Genomic DNA, 16,160 nt, shown 5'->3' with positions numbered 1-16,160 from the left:
TGGGAAACCAACATTTTATGCTATAAGAAGCCCAAAAGGGACAAAGGACTTGAATACAAAAGTTTATGCTATCATGAAAGAACAAAAAATGGGAGAGAGCAGAAAAACGCTTTCTAGACCTATTGTTAAGGGGAGAATCCTTCTTACAAGAACTGGTTGGTTCTTTCAGTCCTTGTTCTAATGGCGGCTACCCGAGAGAGCAGGCGCTGGGAGATGCAGGCGATGGGAAAGATGACGGCCATAAAAGTGCTATTTGTAATAAATCTTAAAGGAGCTGTTGCTGTTGTGCCGGTGGCTGCCCTCAAAAGGCCTAGTTTCACCTAATAGTTGAGGTAGCTACCCAGAAAATGATTCTGGGGACAGGCCCGCAGCCTTGGGAAGAAGCAGACCTGAAGGTGGTGGTCACCCCCTCACCCCCAGTGGGGGATCACAAGTGAAGTTCCGACCTCCCAGGGCCGTCCCAGACAAACAGGGACAAAGTCTCCCGGGCCCTGCTGGCTTCCCAGCCAGTCCATAGGACTTGGGACCCACCCCTGTCCCTCTGGGTCACACCCAGTTCTACAATCACTATTAGCCCCCTACTGTGTGAAGCCTCTGGAGAATCCTCAGGGAGCTTAGAGTCCACCAGAGGAGGGGGATGGGGGCCAGATGTGCAGGTCTCGTACCCAAATAAACAGCAAGTAATTGTGGGTAGACGGGAACATCCAGCCGTCAGCTGCCGCCTCCCACTCCCCTCTACCTGAGGGAGCGACTCTCTGAGGTCGGGAGGAAGAGAGAGCCGGGGCAGGCTGGGAGGGCTGGGAAAAGCTAGGCAAAGGTCGGGGGAGGCCACGGGATGCCTCAGTTTGGGCACGATTTCCTTTTCTGGCAAAATGGCTTTAAAAGAAAGCAAAAGCAGACATTGAGATTCCCCTGGACTCTTCTCCCTTCCTCTTCTTCCTTCCAAGAAATACCCCTGAGCATAAACAGGCCCGGAGGAGACTAGGGGCTGATGGAAGATGTCCCCGTGGCCCCTGGCTAGACAGAATCCAACAGGGCCTCGTGGCTCAGGGCAAGACGGGCAGCAGCTGGGCATCTGAGGCTCACAAATGACCCGAGCAGGGCAGAAAGCCCTTTCTGGGCACTTGGGAGCAAAGCTAGGCATGGGGCAACTTCGAGCCAGCTAAGCTGAGGGGCAGGACCAGGGCAGGGTGCGGCCCGGGCGGCCGGGGCTCCCAGGGGCCAGCAGGCCGGATCACTCCGGCTTCTGACACACCCAGAGGCCTCGCCCCTTTAATGGCCGTGGGGAGTGACCACCTCGCCCAGGCCACGGGCCCTTCCAAGAAAATCCCTCCAAAAATGACTCAGCAGCCCAAGGAAACCTCAAATCCTGACCTTCCCCAAAAAGTCTATATTTGAGAGCTCCACTCCAGCCCAGAACCACAAGGGCACCAGCTTGCCAGACTGGGATGGATGCCGCAATGGCCGGGGAGCTGGGTCCAGGGCACGGATCCCCGAGCCCGGAGTCCCGAACCCCTGGTTCAAATCTGTCCAGAGACACGGCCTCGCTGTGGGACCTTGAGCAAGTCCCTTACCCCTGCCTGCCTCAGTTTCCTCATCTGTAAAATGGGGCTAACAATGGCCAGGACCGTGGTAGTAGGCACTGTATAAATGGTGGTTATTCGGGAGTCCTGAGCCAAGGCCAGCCCCTGCTGCCTAGTACTCCTGGAGCTCTGACCCCAGGGAGGGGGCCATCGGGGAGAGGTGGGGAGGGGACTGAGGACCACGGGGCAGAAGGAACCTCTCCAGTGTCACACCGGGAATGACCGATGGCAGAACTGGAACTCGGCTCCTCCGGCTCCAAGCCCAGGCCCCTTCTCTACCCTCCCACATTGCTCTGGGCCTTGGGGAAGGAGGGGACAAGGAAGATCCTCGCCCTCCTGGGGGGGGCAGCCCCATCTAACAGGAAAATTGCCTGGGAGAGACTCTGAGTGCAGGAGGGAAGGGAGCCGGGCTTCCGGCCGGAGCGGGGCATGGGGGCGAGGCTGACCGCCCCATCTCCCATCAGAGGGGCCCTGCGGCCTTGAGTGTCAGGCAGAACGCTGCCAGGGACAATCCGGAGTCAATGGGCCCAAAGCCCTCCCTGGAGGAGGAGGAATTCTGACGGAATAAAGTAGTGGCAGATTTCCCTGCACCTCGGGGTCTCGCTTTGGTACCCGGAGGCCCGGGATCGAGCCTGTGCCTCGGCCACAGAGCAGCCGCTTTGAGGCCCGATGACCGGCACCAAACCCGGGAACACGGCGGGTCCCAGCTCAGAAAACAAGACAATCCAAGACGCAGAGTTGGGGGAGCAAAAAGGAAGAGCTGCCCAGCGGGCCCGAGCCGGAGCCCAGGAAGGGCTGCACCCGCCTCTCGGGAGCCTTGAAGGCCAGGCTAAGGCCAGACTTTACTCCAGGGCCACAGCGGAGAAGGAAACGCGGCAGGAAAATACAAATAAACCACGAGAACTTCCCGGGTCTGAGGAGTCTGAGGAGGCGAGGAGCTGGGAAGGGACGGGGTGGGACCCTCAGGGCTGAAGGCAGGAGGGATTCCAGGGGGCAGAGGGAGGGCGCCCCAGCCCGGGCCAATGGGAAATGGGGGGTCTCCGTGAGGGAGAGCAGGCATCTGAGGGGAGGAGGCCTCCGGGAGGTGCAGGCGAGGGTGTCCCGGGCCATCTCATTAACGGACGACTGAACACCCTCCCGATCCTTCCTTCCAGGCCGCCATCCATCTCGCTGCTTCTCCCATCTGATTTCCCTGGGCCGCGATCAGCTTGCCAGAAGCCCTCCATTTATTGTCCGAGGACCAGCCGCTCCAGCGCTCATTAGGCTCGCTTCTCCCTTCCGTGATCAAGGGGACATCCATCCACTTGTCCCCAAGGACACTTAGTCTCCTTTATCAAGACTCTTGCTTGCTTCTACGTTCTGGGCCCTGCCCGGTCCTTTTACTCACATTAGGGAATGTAAAAATCCCAGGCCTGGAGGCTGGGGCCCCAGCGGGAAGGGAAGGGGGCTTGGGATCAGGTCACGGGTTCAAATCCTGGCTTGGCCTCCAACAACCATGGCCCTGGGCAACGCCCCCCAACACCCCCCTGACTCCCAGGCTGTTTCCCCATCTGCAAAATGAGGCAGGACGACTACAGGATTCCCAAGTTCTCTCCAGTCCTAAACCCAGGACCCAAAGAGAGGTGACCTTGAAAATGTTCTAGTGTCGCCCCACCCCTGGAGGAAGGAACACTGGGAATGGAGCTCAGAACGTCGGGAATGGGGAGCCCTCAGGGTCCCCAAGGATTCTCCCTCCCAGTGAGCCTTGACTGCTGGGGCTGGGGGCTCTGAAGGGGCCGGGGGCTCTGGAGGGGCGGGGACAGAGGGCCCGGGCTCTCCGGAGTCAGGCTCCCCTTCCACTCTGGTCCATCCCACTTCCCTGCCCGTGATCCCCACGGCTCAGCGCTCCCTCCATGTGTGGCCACGGGCCCCAAGGACTCTCCTTCCCAGTGATCCTTGACTGCTGGGGCTAGGGGCTCTGAAGGGGCCGGGGGCTCTGGAGGGGCAGGGACAGAGGGCCCAGGCTCTCTGGAGTCAGGCTCCTCTTCTGCTCTGGTCAGTCCTGCTTCCCTGCCCGTGATCCCCCTGGCTCGGCGCTCCCTCCGTGTGTGGCCGCGGGCGCAGGTGGGAGGGGGACCTGTGAAATTATTTTTGGGTCTGACCTAATGGCAACTTCCTGGAGGAAATCAGATGATAGGAAATGCAGCTTTTCATACAAACCGAACATGACTGAAGCCCGGGCCATGCTCCCTCAGCAAGGGCTCCCGGCACAGGCCGGGAGATGAATCACTGCCGGCTCCTGATAAACGGGCGAGGGCCGGCGGAAATTTCGTAAGTTCATAAAAAAAAATCCTCACCATCGGCGGCTGACGGATACGCTCTGAAAAGGCCGCGGGCCGCTTGTGCCTCCGGCTGCTGGCAGGGGCCTTTCTGGGGCAGGGAAATAAATATTGGTTTAAACCTAAAAGCGGAAGCTCTAATACGGCAATGTTTATGCCAGGAGTGCTCGGCATCTGTCTTGAAGACACCCTTTCAGCCGAGCCTTCGTTCCGGGAACCCAGATTCTTCACCGTGAAGGTTCGTTCGTATGTAATTCCCCTCCTGAGTGCTCTCCGGTATATCATAAAATCCAGAGGAAAACGGCTCTGAAAACTGCCGGGATGGTAGGCGCCGCTGCAGGGGCAGCTCGGGATGGAGACCTGAGATTTGGCATCTGCCGGGCGGCCAAAGTGGGCAAGGGCAGGCAGCTGGAGCACCGGAGCTTGGGACAGCCCCAGTCCTGCACTGACCCCGGCCGGACACCCCCGGTCACCCCTCCCTGCCTAGTGACCTAAGGTGAATGCTGGCCACGGCAAGGACCGCCTTCAAAAGGACCCCCACAACCAGCCCGGGCGGCCGGGGAGAAAATGGGCCTCGTGACCCCAACAACCAGCCCGGGCGGCCGGGGAGAAAATGGGCCTGGTGACCCCACAACAAGCCTGGGCGGCCGGGGAGAAAATGGGCCTGGTGACCCCACAACCAGCCCGGGCGGCCGGGGAGAAAATGGGCCTGGTGACCCCATAACCAGCCCGGGCGGCCGGGGAGAAAATGGGCCTGGTGACCCCACAACCAGCCCGGGTGGCCGGGGAGAAAATGGGCCTCCCTTCCCGCTCTGCTGAGAAGGACCTGCAGGTGAGGAACAGCAGGTGAGGAATGTGGACTTGCCGCTGGCTGATGGGAATGGTTAGTTCTGCCTTTTGTATTCTTTGATAAAAAAATAAAAAGGGCCGGCTCCCAGATATCTGGGCAGGACCGGATGTTTGCCCCTGAAGCAAAACATAAAAATGTTTTAAGAAAAAACAAAACTGCTAAATGTCAATACAAGACCATGTGAGTTTTTATTTCCCGATTCAATTCTGCAAGATTTATTAAGCGCCTACTGTATGCCAAATGAAAATGAAAGCATCCTGAGCTCAGAGGGGGAAGCGGCAGTTAGAGAAAATATAGAGTTAAGTCAATCTGCAGAGACCCAAAATAATTGACAGTGAATCAGGAAAGGCTTCTGGCCACAGCAAAGAGGAAGCAGGGAGGGGTGAGAGCGTTCTAGCCCAGGAGAACAATCCAGCCTCAAATGGGCTCAGAGAAAGCCAGAAGGCAGCCAGCAAGGGGGAAGGTGGGACCCTGACAAAGTCCTCTGCCCCTCCCTCCTCCTGCTTCTTGAATTCCAACCCAACCTTCAAGCTGCTTCCTCCAGGAAGTCCTCCCTGAGACCCCCCAACACTAGAACTCTCCCCCCCAACTTTCCTCCAGACCTTACTGCGTATGGAGGCATGAACTGTATCTCAGTGACTGTCCTACCTCCCTACCAGACCGTACCAAGGGAGAGCTTCCTCTCCAGGGAGCCCCGAGACCAGGGTGTGAATCTCACTCCTGAAGTTTGACATCCAGCCCCCCCCCATGGGCCCAGTCCTTGGCACCCCCTCTCCCAACTAGAATGGAAGCTCCTTCCGATTAGACACCGTGGACCTCAGCTCGGCCCAGGGTTCTCTCTGGCCAATGCAGGACTACGGTCAGACCAGGACTGCCTGACCAGCTCCCAAAGCGGGCCTTTCCCAGAGGGTCAGAAGCCTCCCCAGCTTCCCCAAGAGTCGAGCACCAGAAGGCTCTCCTCCTCCTCCCCTGCCCACCCACCACCATGTCTGAAAGGCAAGTTGCCTCCTTTCCCTCTGTTTTACCCTAAAAAACTGTTTTTGGAAAACTCCAGCTGGGGTAGAAGGACCTTAAGGGAAGCCGCGTTTGTGACAAAAGCGTCACTCGCGCCGTCCGGAAAGTCGAGAGGGATTCGAACCAAGTCTTATGGAAGTGAAAAGCGGCAGCCGTTAGCTTAGGCAAAAAATAATTATGTTTTCCTCTTTTTAAATGCATTATGTCCCCACAAAGTCGATAGGCTTAAAGAAAGTAGGGATTTGTCTGTCTGAAACAAGGGTCGGCCAAAGTCCATTTCTCCCAGGAGACGGAGATTTGGGGGCTTGAGATTCTGCCCGATCCCCCACAACCCCGAGCAGGTGTCCTCTCCACGCTGGCTCTGGGCCGCTTTGTCCCCTCCGTCAATGGCCCATCCATGGCCTCCCTCTTTAAGGATCTCGCCCACCTCCAGCTGCCCAAACTTTTAAATCTTATTTACCCCAAAGTCGTTCTCGAAGGCGTTTTTGACGACAGGACGCACTCTGAGGACCAGTGATGAAGCAGCAAGTGACAGGAGGGACTGACAAGGACCCCCTAAAACCTCCTGAGCCTAAGCCAGCCTTGGTCAAGCCCGGGCAGACTCGGGAGCTGCCTATTACTGTGGGCAGGTACAAAGAGTCTAAAGTGCCCCCTCCCCAAGGAGCTCATGCTCAGCCTGAGGGTCGCGCCTCCCCCGGCCCCAAAGCAAAGGCCACAAAGGAAGTGTCTACAAGGACGGAGAAAACCCAAACAAAGCAAACAGAGCGCCCATCCCTGGGAAGATGGAAAGGGGAGGTTGGAGGTGGTTCCTGGAGCATCACAGGAGCAGAGCCAGGGGCCCAGGCTGTCATCCCCCAGAGCCGCCCAGAGTCATGGAGGCCGCGGGCCATGGCGGACCATCCCCCAACCCACTGGGGCAGAGCCCTAGAACCTCAGGAAAGGGGAACCGCTCCAAGATGGCTCCCTGGTGAGCCACGGGGTTAGTGGGTGGGTGAGAAACTGGCAGAGGGAGGGCACGTCCACAAGTCACGAGGGGGGCAGAGCGGGCCCACAGGGCTGGACCCCAAAATGGGGAGGGGGAGGAAAAAGAAGAGGAGGAGGTCCCTGTAAGCTGGAGGGGCGGGCCTGGATAATTCCCAGGATCTCTCCCAGCTCTGGCTGTGACCTGGCCCAGAAGCACTGGTGACCGACTGCTCCTACAGAGAAAATCTGCCCCTGTGAGCCCAAGGGGAGGCCCCCACAGGAGCAGGGCACTGCCCGGGGAGCCGGGGGGTCGGGGCACCAGCCATACCCCGCAGTCTATTTGGGGGCAGAGAGCGGGGTAACTGGGAGGAGATGGGACAGATGCAGACCCCGAGCTCCTCCACATCAGTGATCCCACTAAAAATGGCCATGGTGAGGAGGGCCCGGACTCCGGCCGGTCTGTGGGCTCCACGAGGCTGGGGTTTGTTTTCTCACTTTGCCCTGTCCCCGGCTGCGGCCATGATGTCAAGGAGGAGTCTGACTTCCTGGGACTCACAAAGCGGCTGTGTCCGGACAAAGGGCGCTTGTTCCGGCCCAATCCCACATCAAAAAGCCGAGCCAAGGGCCAGGAAGGAGAAGATTCCTGGGATCCAGGACTGCCCTGGGGCCGGCGGGAGGAAGCCCTCACTCCCCGCCCCCGCAGCCGGCCTGGGAGCCGGGGACCCCAGGGAGCCACAAGCTCCGACACCCAAAGCAGAGGCTTCTGGGAATGGCGGGATGGGGGCGGGAGGTGGAGTGTCCAGCAAGCGGGGACTGAGCCCATGGGAGCCAATGAGATCATCGGGCTCGAGAGCAGAGCAGGGGGTGGGTGGGACCCACAGGGAAATTCTGCAAGGGAGCCGGAGGCCCGAGCAGAAAGAGAGACGGTTGGACTGACAGAGAGACAGATCTCCACTCGGGAAGCACAATCCCCAATACAGTACGTAGGGACAGACAGATGGACAGACGGATGGACAGCTCTCCCCCAGGGCAGACACTCTCCCCACACAGTGAGACTGTAAACCCCCCGAGGGTGGGCGGACCTCAGCCCTTCCATGAGCCCCACTAAGGCCAGCCCAGGGCCCGCCCGCAGCCAGTCACAGACGCCCACAATTGGGCGCCTCAGAGAGCCCGGGCTCGGGCCTCAGGAAGGACTTTCCACGGCAAAACCTCCCTTTGTTTTCTGGGCATTTCTCATCTCTGTCCGACCACACAGCGGTAAACATGAAACGGGGATTTGAACTCGGCTCCCGACGCCATGCACAGAATTAGGGCCTGGGAGCCGGGGGCATCAGGCTTGTTCTAGCTGTGCTTGGGCCCTGTGGATCCCCAGCCTTCCTGACCCTGCGGCCTCGAAGCTCCCACCCAATGGTCCGGCCACCCTTGAGTGTTTCTCCGGGCAGTGTCTCTGGGGCTGGGCCTCCTTGCCGCCCCCCCCCCCATAGCCTCCCCCTCTCCCTCCAGACCGACGGGAGCCCTTGCCAGGGAGTGCTCCTTGTGTCTAATGCCTGCATTAAGGGAGAGCTGCCTCCCCATCAGCCTGGAAGCCCCTCGAGGGCAGGCCCGAGCCCTCGGCACTGAGCCCAGAGCAAGCACCTGGGACCGGCACAACTCGAGAAACATTGGACACACATTTATTAATCCCCGAATATGTGGGGGAAACAAGGCCAGGTTAAAGCTGAGCGGTGTCTGTTCCCGAGGGCCTCTGTGGCCCACGGACCGGCTGCCGGCCCACCCCCAGCTCCAGGACGTCCCTCCCTGCGACCCGGCCTGCCCAGCTCCAGACCGACCCTCCCCACGACCTGGCCTGCCCAGCTCCAACCCTGCAGCCCGGCCTGCCCAGCTCCGACACACGGCCCGGCCTGCCCAGCTCCAGGCCGACCCTCCCCGCGACCCGGCCTGCCCAACTCCCTCCTTGTGGCCACTGAGTCTCTCCTTGTTCCCCAAACTCGGCGCTGCCTCCGGGCCCCAGCACTGGCAAGAGCTGCCGCAGGCCGGGCGCACTCCCTGCCCCAGGACCACAGATCCATGCCCCAAACGGAGCTTTCAGGCCTTCCCGTTCCCAGCTCTACAATGCTGCCCTTCAGGAGGCCCGGGGGCAAGGTCGGCATGAAGGAGCAGAGCCAGGATGTGAACCCAGAGCACAGGGGAGAGTCCAACTCCCACCTAGCCCGGCCTCTGGCAGGGGACCAGCCGGGCAGCTCTTTTGGGTCCTCCCCACCTGTCGCCGTCCCCTCCCCCAGGACAAGGGCTCTCCCCATCCCCTGTGTCTCCAGCAGAGTCGGGTGGGGGGCAGGAGGACCGGGGCTAGAGGGGAAGATGGCAGCCTGGGGGCTGCCCAGGGAGGAGGGGCCCAAGCCTTCTGGGAGGAGGAGCAGGCCGGGGGGCGGCGGCCCCTCCTGGGCCAAGGCTGGCCCCTGTGAGTTCTCAGCACGCCCTCTCCCCAAGGAGCGCACTCTCTCCCCAGCAGCGGCAGGATTTCCTTCCTTCCTTCCTCTCTGGGGCTGCTAGCCAGGGTGAGGAAGAGGCTCCTGAGGCGTGGAGCCCAGCTGCGCACTGGCAAGGGAAGGCTTCGGCCTCCTGGCGGACCCCCGGGCCCGAGGGGGGCGGGGCCTTTGTACATCACCCCCAGGATCCAGACACGGACCAGAAAGGGACCCACAGGAGGCCCCAAGACAAAGGGGACCAGAGGAACACCCTGCCTGGCCTGCAATGACTCACTCTAAGCCTTGTAGATGCACTTTAGGGCAGAAACAGAAGTCGCCCTCAAGGGTCAGCGCTAATCGGCTTCATATACTCAGTTTCATGTCTGATTACCCACAATAACTGGCATCATATGAGAGACCCCCAGGGACTAACACCGCAGGGAGCGCTTCACAAAGGGGACATGACCTGCCATCCCAGCCCCCGGGGGGCGGGCCCTGTTGTTACCCCATTGTGCAGGTGAGGAAACTGAGGGAAACGCTCCCAAGCTCGACGACCCACCCAGAATCGTGCAGCGAGTGTTTGTGTCAGACCCAGAGCGAGGGCACGAGACTGGATCCGGACCGAGGTCTTCCCGACCAGACGGGCCCGGCCCTCAGCCACCATATCACCAGCTGCCACCAAGCTGTGCCCAAGCGAACTTGTCCACGCAAATCAAGGCTGAACGTAAACGTGATATTTTGTAATGAAGTGGCACCAGCACCAAAAAATAAATAAAACCCGTCTGCGGACGCCAGGAAAACGTTGGGAGGCCTGGAAAGCCGGGGGCCGGACGTTCCCGAGAGAAAGAGAAGCTCCGGATGACAGCAAAGAACTCGCTCTCAGGGACTGAACTTTAACTAAGTGCCTACTGCGTGCAGAGCAACGGGGAGGAATCATCTAAGGCTCCAGAGCCGGCATCCTGGAGACCAATTTGGAGCCAGGGCCAGAGGGCAGCCCCACTGTGCGCACCCCTGGATCCAGCGGTGTTTTACTGGGCCTGGATCCCAAAGAGATGCTAAAGGAGGGAAAGGGACCCCCGTGTGCAGAAGTGTTTGTGGCAGCCAGAAACTGGAAAGTGAGGGGCTGCCCATCAGCTGGAGAATAACTTATGGCATATAAATGTTATGGAATATTATTGTTCAGTTAGAAATGACCAACAGGAGGATTTCAGAGAGGCCTGGAGAGACTTAGAGGAATGGATGCTGAGGGAAGTGAGCAGGACCAGGAGATCACTGTACACGGCGACAACAAGTACTGTATGAGGATCACTTCTGCCGGACGTGGCTCTTCTCCCCAGCAGGAATCCAACATGGCTCCAACAGACTTGGGACGGAAAACGGCGTCCACGTCCAGAGAACGGCGGAGCCGGAATGTGGGCTGCAGCACAGTAATCAGGCTTTTTTTGGTGGCTTTTCCTTGCTTTCTTGTGGTTTTTCCCTTTTGTTCCGATTTTGCTTTCACAGCATGACTAATATGGAAATATGTTTAATATGATTGTCCGTTGCTCGCATGTTCTTTTCTTTCTCTTTTTTTTTGTCTTGATCTGATTTTTCTTGTGCAAGATAATTATAGAAATATGTTCACATATATATTGGATTTAATGTATATTTTAACATATTTAACATGTATGGGACCACCTGCCAGCCAGGGGAAGGGGTGGGGGGATGGAGGGGGAAAGTTGGAACACACGGCTATGCAAGGGGCAATGTTGAAAAATTATCCGTTTTGTAAATAAAAAGTTTTAATAAAAAAAAAACAACCTGTATCAGATTGCTTGCTGTCTTGAGGAGGGGGAGGGGAGGGAAGAGAAAAAAAATTTACAACTCAAAAATCTTACAAAAATAAATGCTGGAAACTAAATCATAATAAAGACTCCAGAGCCGGAAGGGCCCCCCAACGATGGAGTACAACGCCTCTCTGACAGCGGGGTCCAGCTATGGGGTTCGAGGTTCTCCAGAGGGAGGACACTGGGCCCTGGGCTGATGTGCAGTTCCCACAGACATAAAGCCCAGAACCGTGGCGGAAGAAGCCTAGAACTGGCGTCTGGTTTCTCAGACTAAGAATTCTCTCCGTGACCTACCCAGAGACGCCCTCCTGCCAGCCTGCAGAGGCAGGGTCCGAGCCGGCCTGCTTCCCGGGGCTGCCTAACACGCCCCTTCCTCCTGCAATGGGACAATCCCAGATGGGCGCACAATCCCTGCCATAGGAACCCAGAAAGGACCCAGAAGCGCCTCCGCCTTCCTGAGGGCAGAGCAACATCCGAACTCAGCTCCCCGGCCTCCCACTCTCCCTGGCACGGCTTCCGGACAAATATCCGAGCACATTTTGGGGACCCCAGACGAGGTCATCCAGGCAAAGTGCGACCCAAAGGCCAGGCCTCCCTGCTCAGACCTGGCCTCGGGCTGGGCCACACGGATGCTCCAGAGGGAAGCTGGGAGCTCAGGATCCTGCTCTCTGCCCCCCTGACACTCCCCCTCCCTTCTAGGAGCCCCAAAAGTTGCAAAGCTCTGAGCACACCTTGGCTCGGGGCCCCTCCGGGAGCCTGGGAGGCAAAGGCTCCAGGTCTGCCGGCCCAGACCACCGGGCTGGACTGGGTGGGGGTGAGGGTAAGGAAAGAAAATACAGCTGAAGCTGGAGCTTAGCTGAATCCTACAGGAACAGAGTGGGCAGATCTGAGCTTCAGGAAACCCAAGTAAAGGACAGGAAAGGAAGAGCGGGGCCGTGTCCCCGGTGAGGGGGTGAGAGCTGGGCACCGGCACCTGCGGGCACGGTGCCCGCCCAGATCCTACAGATTGCCTCTACCTCCACATACCTCAAAGCCTGGCAACAATACCCTCCCCAGTGCCTCCCTGACTGCCATCTCATGAGATAAAGAGGAGAGGGACGAGAGTAACTGCCCATTTTACAGACAAGGAAGCTGAGGAGCAGAAAGGATAAGTGACCGGCCGAATCAGCCACTAATCCCCAGGTGGACGGGACGGGGACGCTCGGGCCGAGACCTCTCCTGGATGGGGATTTTCCCTCCAACTGGGGCCCGGCGCGGAGCAGGGGGTTGTCAAATAATAATTCCTCGAAGCGGAGGAGATGACAGCCCGGGGAGGGCAGCTGTGCCAGAAGGGAGGGGCAGAGCGGGATGAGGGGACACCCACTGACTGTCGGGCGCTCAGTTCCCAGGCCCCGGGGGTTTTGGGGCCGACAAAACGCCCAGGGTCCCGCAGGTGGTGAGGGCCGGACGGGACTGGAACCCGGTCCCGGCCTCGGCTCCCCCAGCTCTGCTCCGCTTTTAACTCGGAGAGAACGCCGGGATCCCAGGCGGCTCCCAACGCCCACCCCCGCCGGGCGGGTCTCCCCAGCCCAGAGTCCCCGGCCACCCCGCGCTGCGGGGGAGAGGCAGGGGCGGAGGATGCAGACAGAGCAGCCGCCCTCTCAGAAGGGCCCCGTCCCGGGGTGCCCTGACCCTCAGGAGAGGACGCGGGGTCCCTTACAGACTGAGCCGAGAAAATCCGGGCGGAAGAGCCCCCCCTGCCCAGCCCATTCGGAGAGGGTGGCCTTGAAGGGGGGCACCAGAGGGGCTTCTGGGAGGCGCCCACCCGGCAATGGGGGGGACACGGGCCCCGCGTGCGGGAGCGGCGGCGGGACCCGGAGGAAGGGGGCAGGGAAGGAGCCGGCGAGTTCCGCCCCCAGTGCCAGCCGCGTGTGCCCCGTGAGTGGGTGCCAGGGTGAGGGCGTGCAAGTGTTTACACGTCGGGGGCGTGGGGAGGCCGGGGCTGGCACGCGGGGCGGGAGGGCGCGGCTCGTCCCCTCAGCGCGGGGTGCCCCGGGGGAGCAGGGCCCTCCCGCGCTGCCCCCCCCCCCCCCCGCCCCGGGGAGACACAATGTGCCCGGAGAAGTCAGAGCGGGCCGGGCCGGGAGGGCGGGCGGACACGTGGGGGGCACAGCGGCTGCCCGGCCCGAGGCGGGCTTGGGCCCGAGGGGGGGGCCGAGGGGGGGGGCGTACGGGGGGGGGGAGGGGGGAAGGGGAAGCGGAGGGCGAGGCCGAGGCCGGGGCGGGCCAGCCGGGAGAGCTCCGAGCTCCTCCAAGCTCCGAAGCGGAAACCCGGGTGCCCCGCGGGGACTCCCGGCCCAGGCCCCTTCCCTTCTCCCTCCTTCCCTCCCCTCAGCCCCCTCCCCCTTCTCCTCTTTCTTCCCCCGGCCTCCTCCCCCTTCCCCCCTCCCGAGCGGCAGCAACAGGCTCCAGGCGGGCGGGGGAAGGAGGGACGGGGGGACGGAAGAAGAAAAGGAGGGAGCAGAGAAAGGGCTGGGAGGGGAGGGGGCACCCCGCTCGCTCTCGCCGGCGCCCCCCGCGCCCCGGCTCGGGCTGCGGGTGCGGGGCCGGCCCCGGGCGGGCCGGGCGGAGCCGGGAAGTTTGGTCCCGTCCCGCCCGGGGGCGCGGGGGGCGCGGGGGGCGGCTCACTCACCGACGCCGTACTTCTCCTCGCGCTTGGTGGGCACCCAGCGGCTCATGGTGCGCGGGGCCCCGGACGGGCGGGGAGCGGGCAGCGGGCGGGGAGCGGGCAGCGGGCGGGCCGGCCGGCGGCGGGGTCCGCTCCTAGGCCGCCATTTTCCATTCCTGGCCGGCCGCGCCGGGATGGGCAGGAAAAAGTTTGGGGCGGAGGCGGCGTCACGGGGGCCGGGCCGGCGGCGGGCGAGCGGGCGGAGTCTGGGCTGCCCGGGGCGGCGGGGCCGGGCCGCCGGGGAGGGGAAACTGAGGCGCCGCGGGCGCTGAGCGCCGCCCTGCAGCCGCGGAGGGGACCCCGGGCCGGCGCCCCAAGGAACAGGAGCCTCCCAAGGGCCCCGGCGCGTCAGCGGCGGCCGCCTCAGCGCCCGGGGAAAACTCCCGCGAAAGGGAGCTGGCCATTGTCCGGCCCCGGGGGGGGAGGGGGGGAGGGGACTCGGGCTGCCGGGGGGGGCCGGGGGTCGCCCGCGCCGAGCCCCTCCCGCCCCCAAAGAGGAGCCCGGCCGGGGGAGCTGAAGGGCCCCCCGCCCCCCTTGCCCGGATCCTTGCGGTCGGGCCGGCCCGCCCACGCGGGTCCGAGTGGCTCCTCTCCCCGAAACGGAACCAAGCTTCGGCTCCCCCGCGTCTCCCTGAGGCCGGCCGGGCATCGGACGCTGGGGCAAGAGGGGGTCAGCGAGAGCGCCGGGTCCGGCCCCGTCCGGCCGGGATCGTGCGATGGGCTGGTTACGAGCGGGGTGACAGCCCAGGTCCCATCCGCGCCCGGGCTTTCTCAGGGCTTCCCAGGGAAAGGGGCCGGGACCTGAGAGACCCGGCGGCTCCGGAGCGGGGGGAGCAGCCGGGACAGTGCGAGAGACCTCGGAGACTGTGAGGGGGGGCGGCGGGGCCGGGACCCCCGTGGGGCGCTCGCGGACCCGGGGAGCGGGAAGCCCCACAGCGCAGGGAAGCCTTCGCCCGGCCTGGATCTCCGGCCCAAGTGGGGGAGCGATGCCCGGGTCCTGCCGGACTGAAGCCGGAGGGGCCTCCCGCCATCCTGTGGCTGCGGCCGGGACCCAGAGGCTAATGACCGACCCAGAGTCCTGCAGCCTGCGGGGGGGGCGGGAGCCGAGCTTCCCGGGTTCCTGAGCCTCCGAGGCCCATTTCCCCGAGGGGGAGCGGTCCCAGAAGGGAGGGCTGCTCTCCGCGCTCTGTGAACACTAGTTCCGGGGGACCAGGGCCGGGAGACTGGGAGTTAATAATGAGCCTGATGATTGATGCTCCGCCAGCATCCTCTCCTCTGAATCCCGGGGGACGGATGCTGCCCTAGGCTTGGCCGGCCCATAAATGCGGAAGACGTGACTCAGGGAAGGGGCCGTCCCAAGGTCCCACTGGTACCAAGCGGCCTGAGCTATCCCCCCCACAGCCCATTTCACAGATGGGCAGACTGAGACTGCCTGGTGAGACTTCAAGGCTGAAAGGACCCCCAGAGAGAGATTATCTCAAGCATCAAGAACTTGAGGCCCAGAAATTAGGAAGGCAAACAATGATTGGATTGGGAACAATGAGGGAAGTGCTTCATCCAGACTCATCTGATAGATAAGAAAACAGGTTTGGAAAAGCAGGAAGAGCTTGTGAATGAAGGGCTGAAATCGGCCCGGAACGGACCTCGGGCCTCCTCTCCATCGACCCCCCTGTGTTCCGGCACTCGCCCCGTTGCCTCCGAGCCTCTTTCCTCACCCAGTTATTTCCACTTTTGTCCAGATTGATGGAAGTTTCCAGCAAGGAAAGTGGGGGCTCCCCCTGCACTTAGTTACCGGGCGCAGGGCTGGGGGCTGCCCTTCCTGCCGTCCCTCTCCCTCCCCCTCCTCCCCCACTCCCACCCCAAGGCTAGATTGACCAAGGGGGATCAAAGAAAAGGCTCCAGGAACATCCATGGCAGAGGACACCTTTACTGACTCCAACCCCGGGTTCCTCCAATCCCGGGCCCTCTCTCCTTAACCTTTCCCGGGATCTGAGGCCATAAAACCAGTCCCATGTGCAGCTGTTCAGACACAGAGGGGCCGGGAGCTCTGGAGGGAGGGGAGCCCTGAAGGGGGTGGAGGCCGGGAGCTCTGGAGGAGCTGGAGGCCGGGAGCTTGGAGGAGCTGGAGGCCGGGAGCTTGGAGGGGCTGGAGGCCAGGAGCTTGGAGGGGCTGGAGCCCTGGAGGGGGTGGAGGCCGGGAGCTTGGAGGGGCTGGAGGCCGGGAGCTTGGAGGGGCTGGAGCCCTGGAGGGAGTGGAGGCCAGGAGCTCTGGAGGGGGTGGAGGCCAGGAGCGGGTGAAGGCCAGAAGCCCTGGAGGGGCTGGAGGCGGGAGCCCGCCTCCCATGGGAAGAACCTCAGTTTGTTCCCGAGCTCCCTCGGGCCGCATTATCTGCGGCCCAGATAAGAATCTGAATTGCCTCCCGTGCAGAGGCTT

At 61.9% G+C, this 16,160-nt stretch overlaps 1 protein-coding gene across 1 annotated transcript in view; it reads right to left on the bottom strand.

The window, feature by feature from the left end:
- DOCK1 (dedicator of cytokinesis 1) overlaps positions 1 to 13,884 on the bottom strand; it is a 445,579-nt gene extending 431,695 nt beyond the window's left edge. Inside the window, 1 exon segment of the mRNA XM_031957020.1 lies at positions 13,691 to 13,884. Within this exon segment, the coding sequence (XP_031812880.1) occupies positions 13,691 to 13,736 (46 nt within the window). The 5' untranslated portion in view covers positions 13,737 to 13,884.
- Positions 13,885 to 16,160: the final 2,276 nt, after the last annotated feature.

The sequence above is a fragment of the Sarcophilus harrisii genome, chromosome 2 (genome assembly GCF_902635505.1).
Source record: "Sarcophilus harrisii chromosome 2, mSarHar1.11, whole genome shotgun sequence".
NCBI classification, from domain to species: domain Eukaryota; kingdom Metazoa; phylum Chordata; class Mammalia; order Dasyuromorphia; family Dasyuridae; genus Sarcophilus; species Sarcophilus harrisii.
Note: the sequence above shows the minus strand (reverse complement) of the source record. Positions and strands in the feature narration are given on the sequence as shown.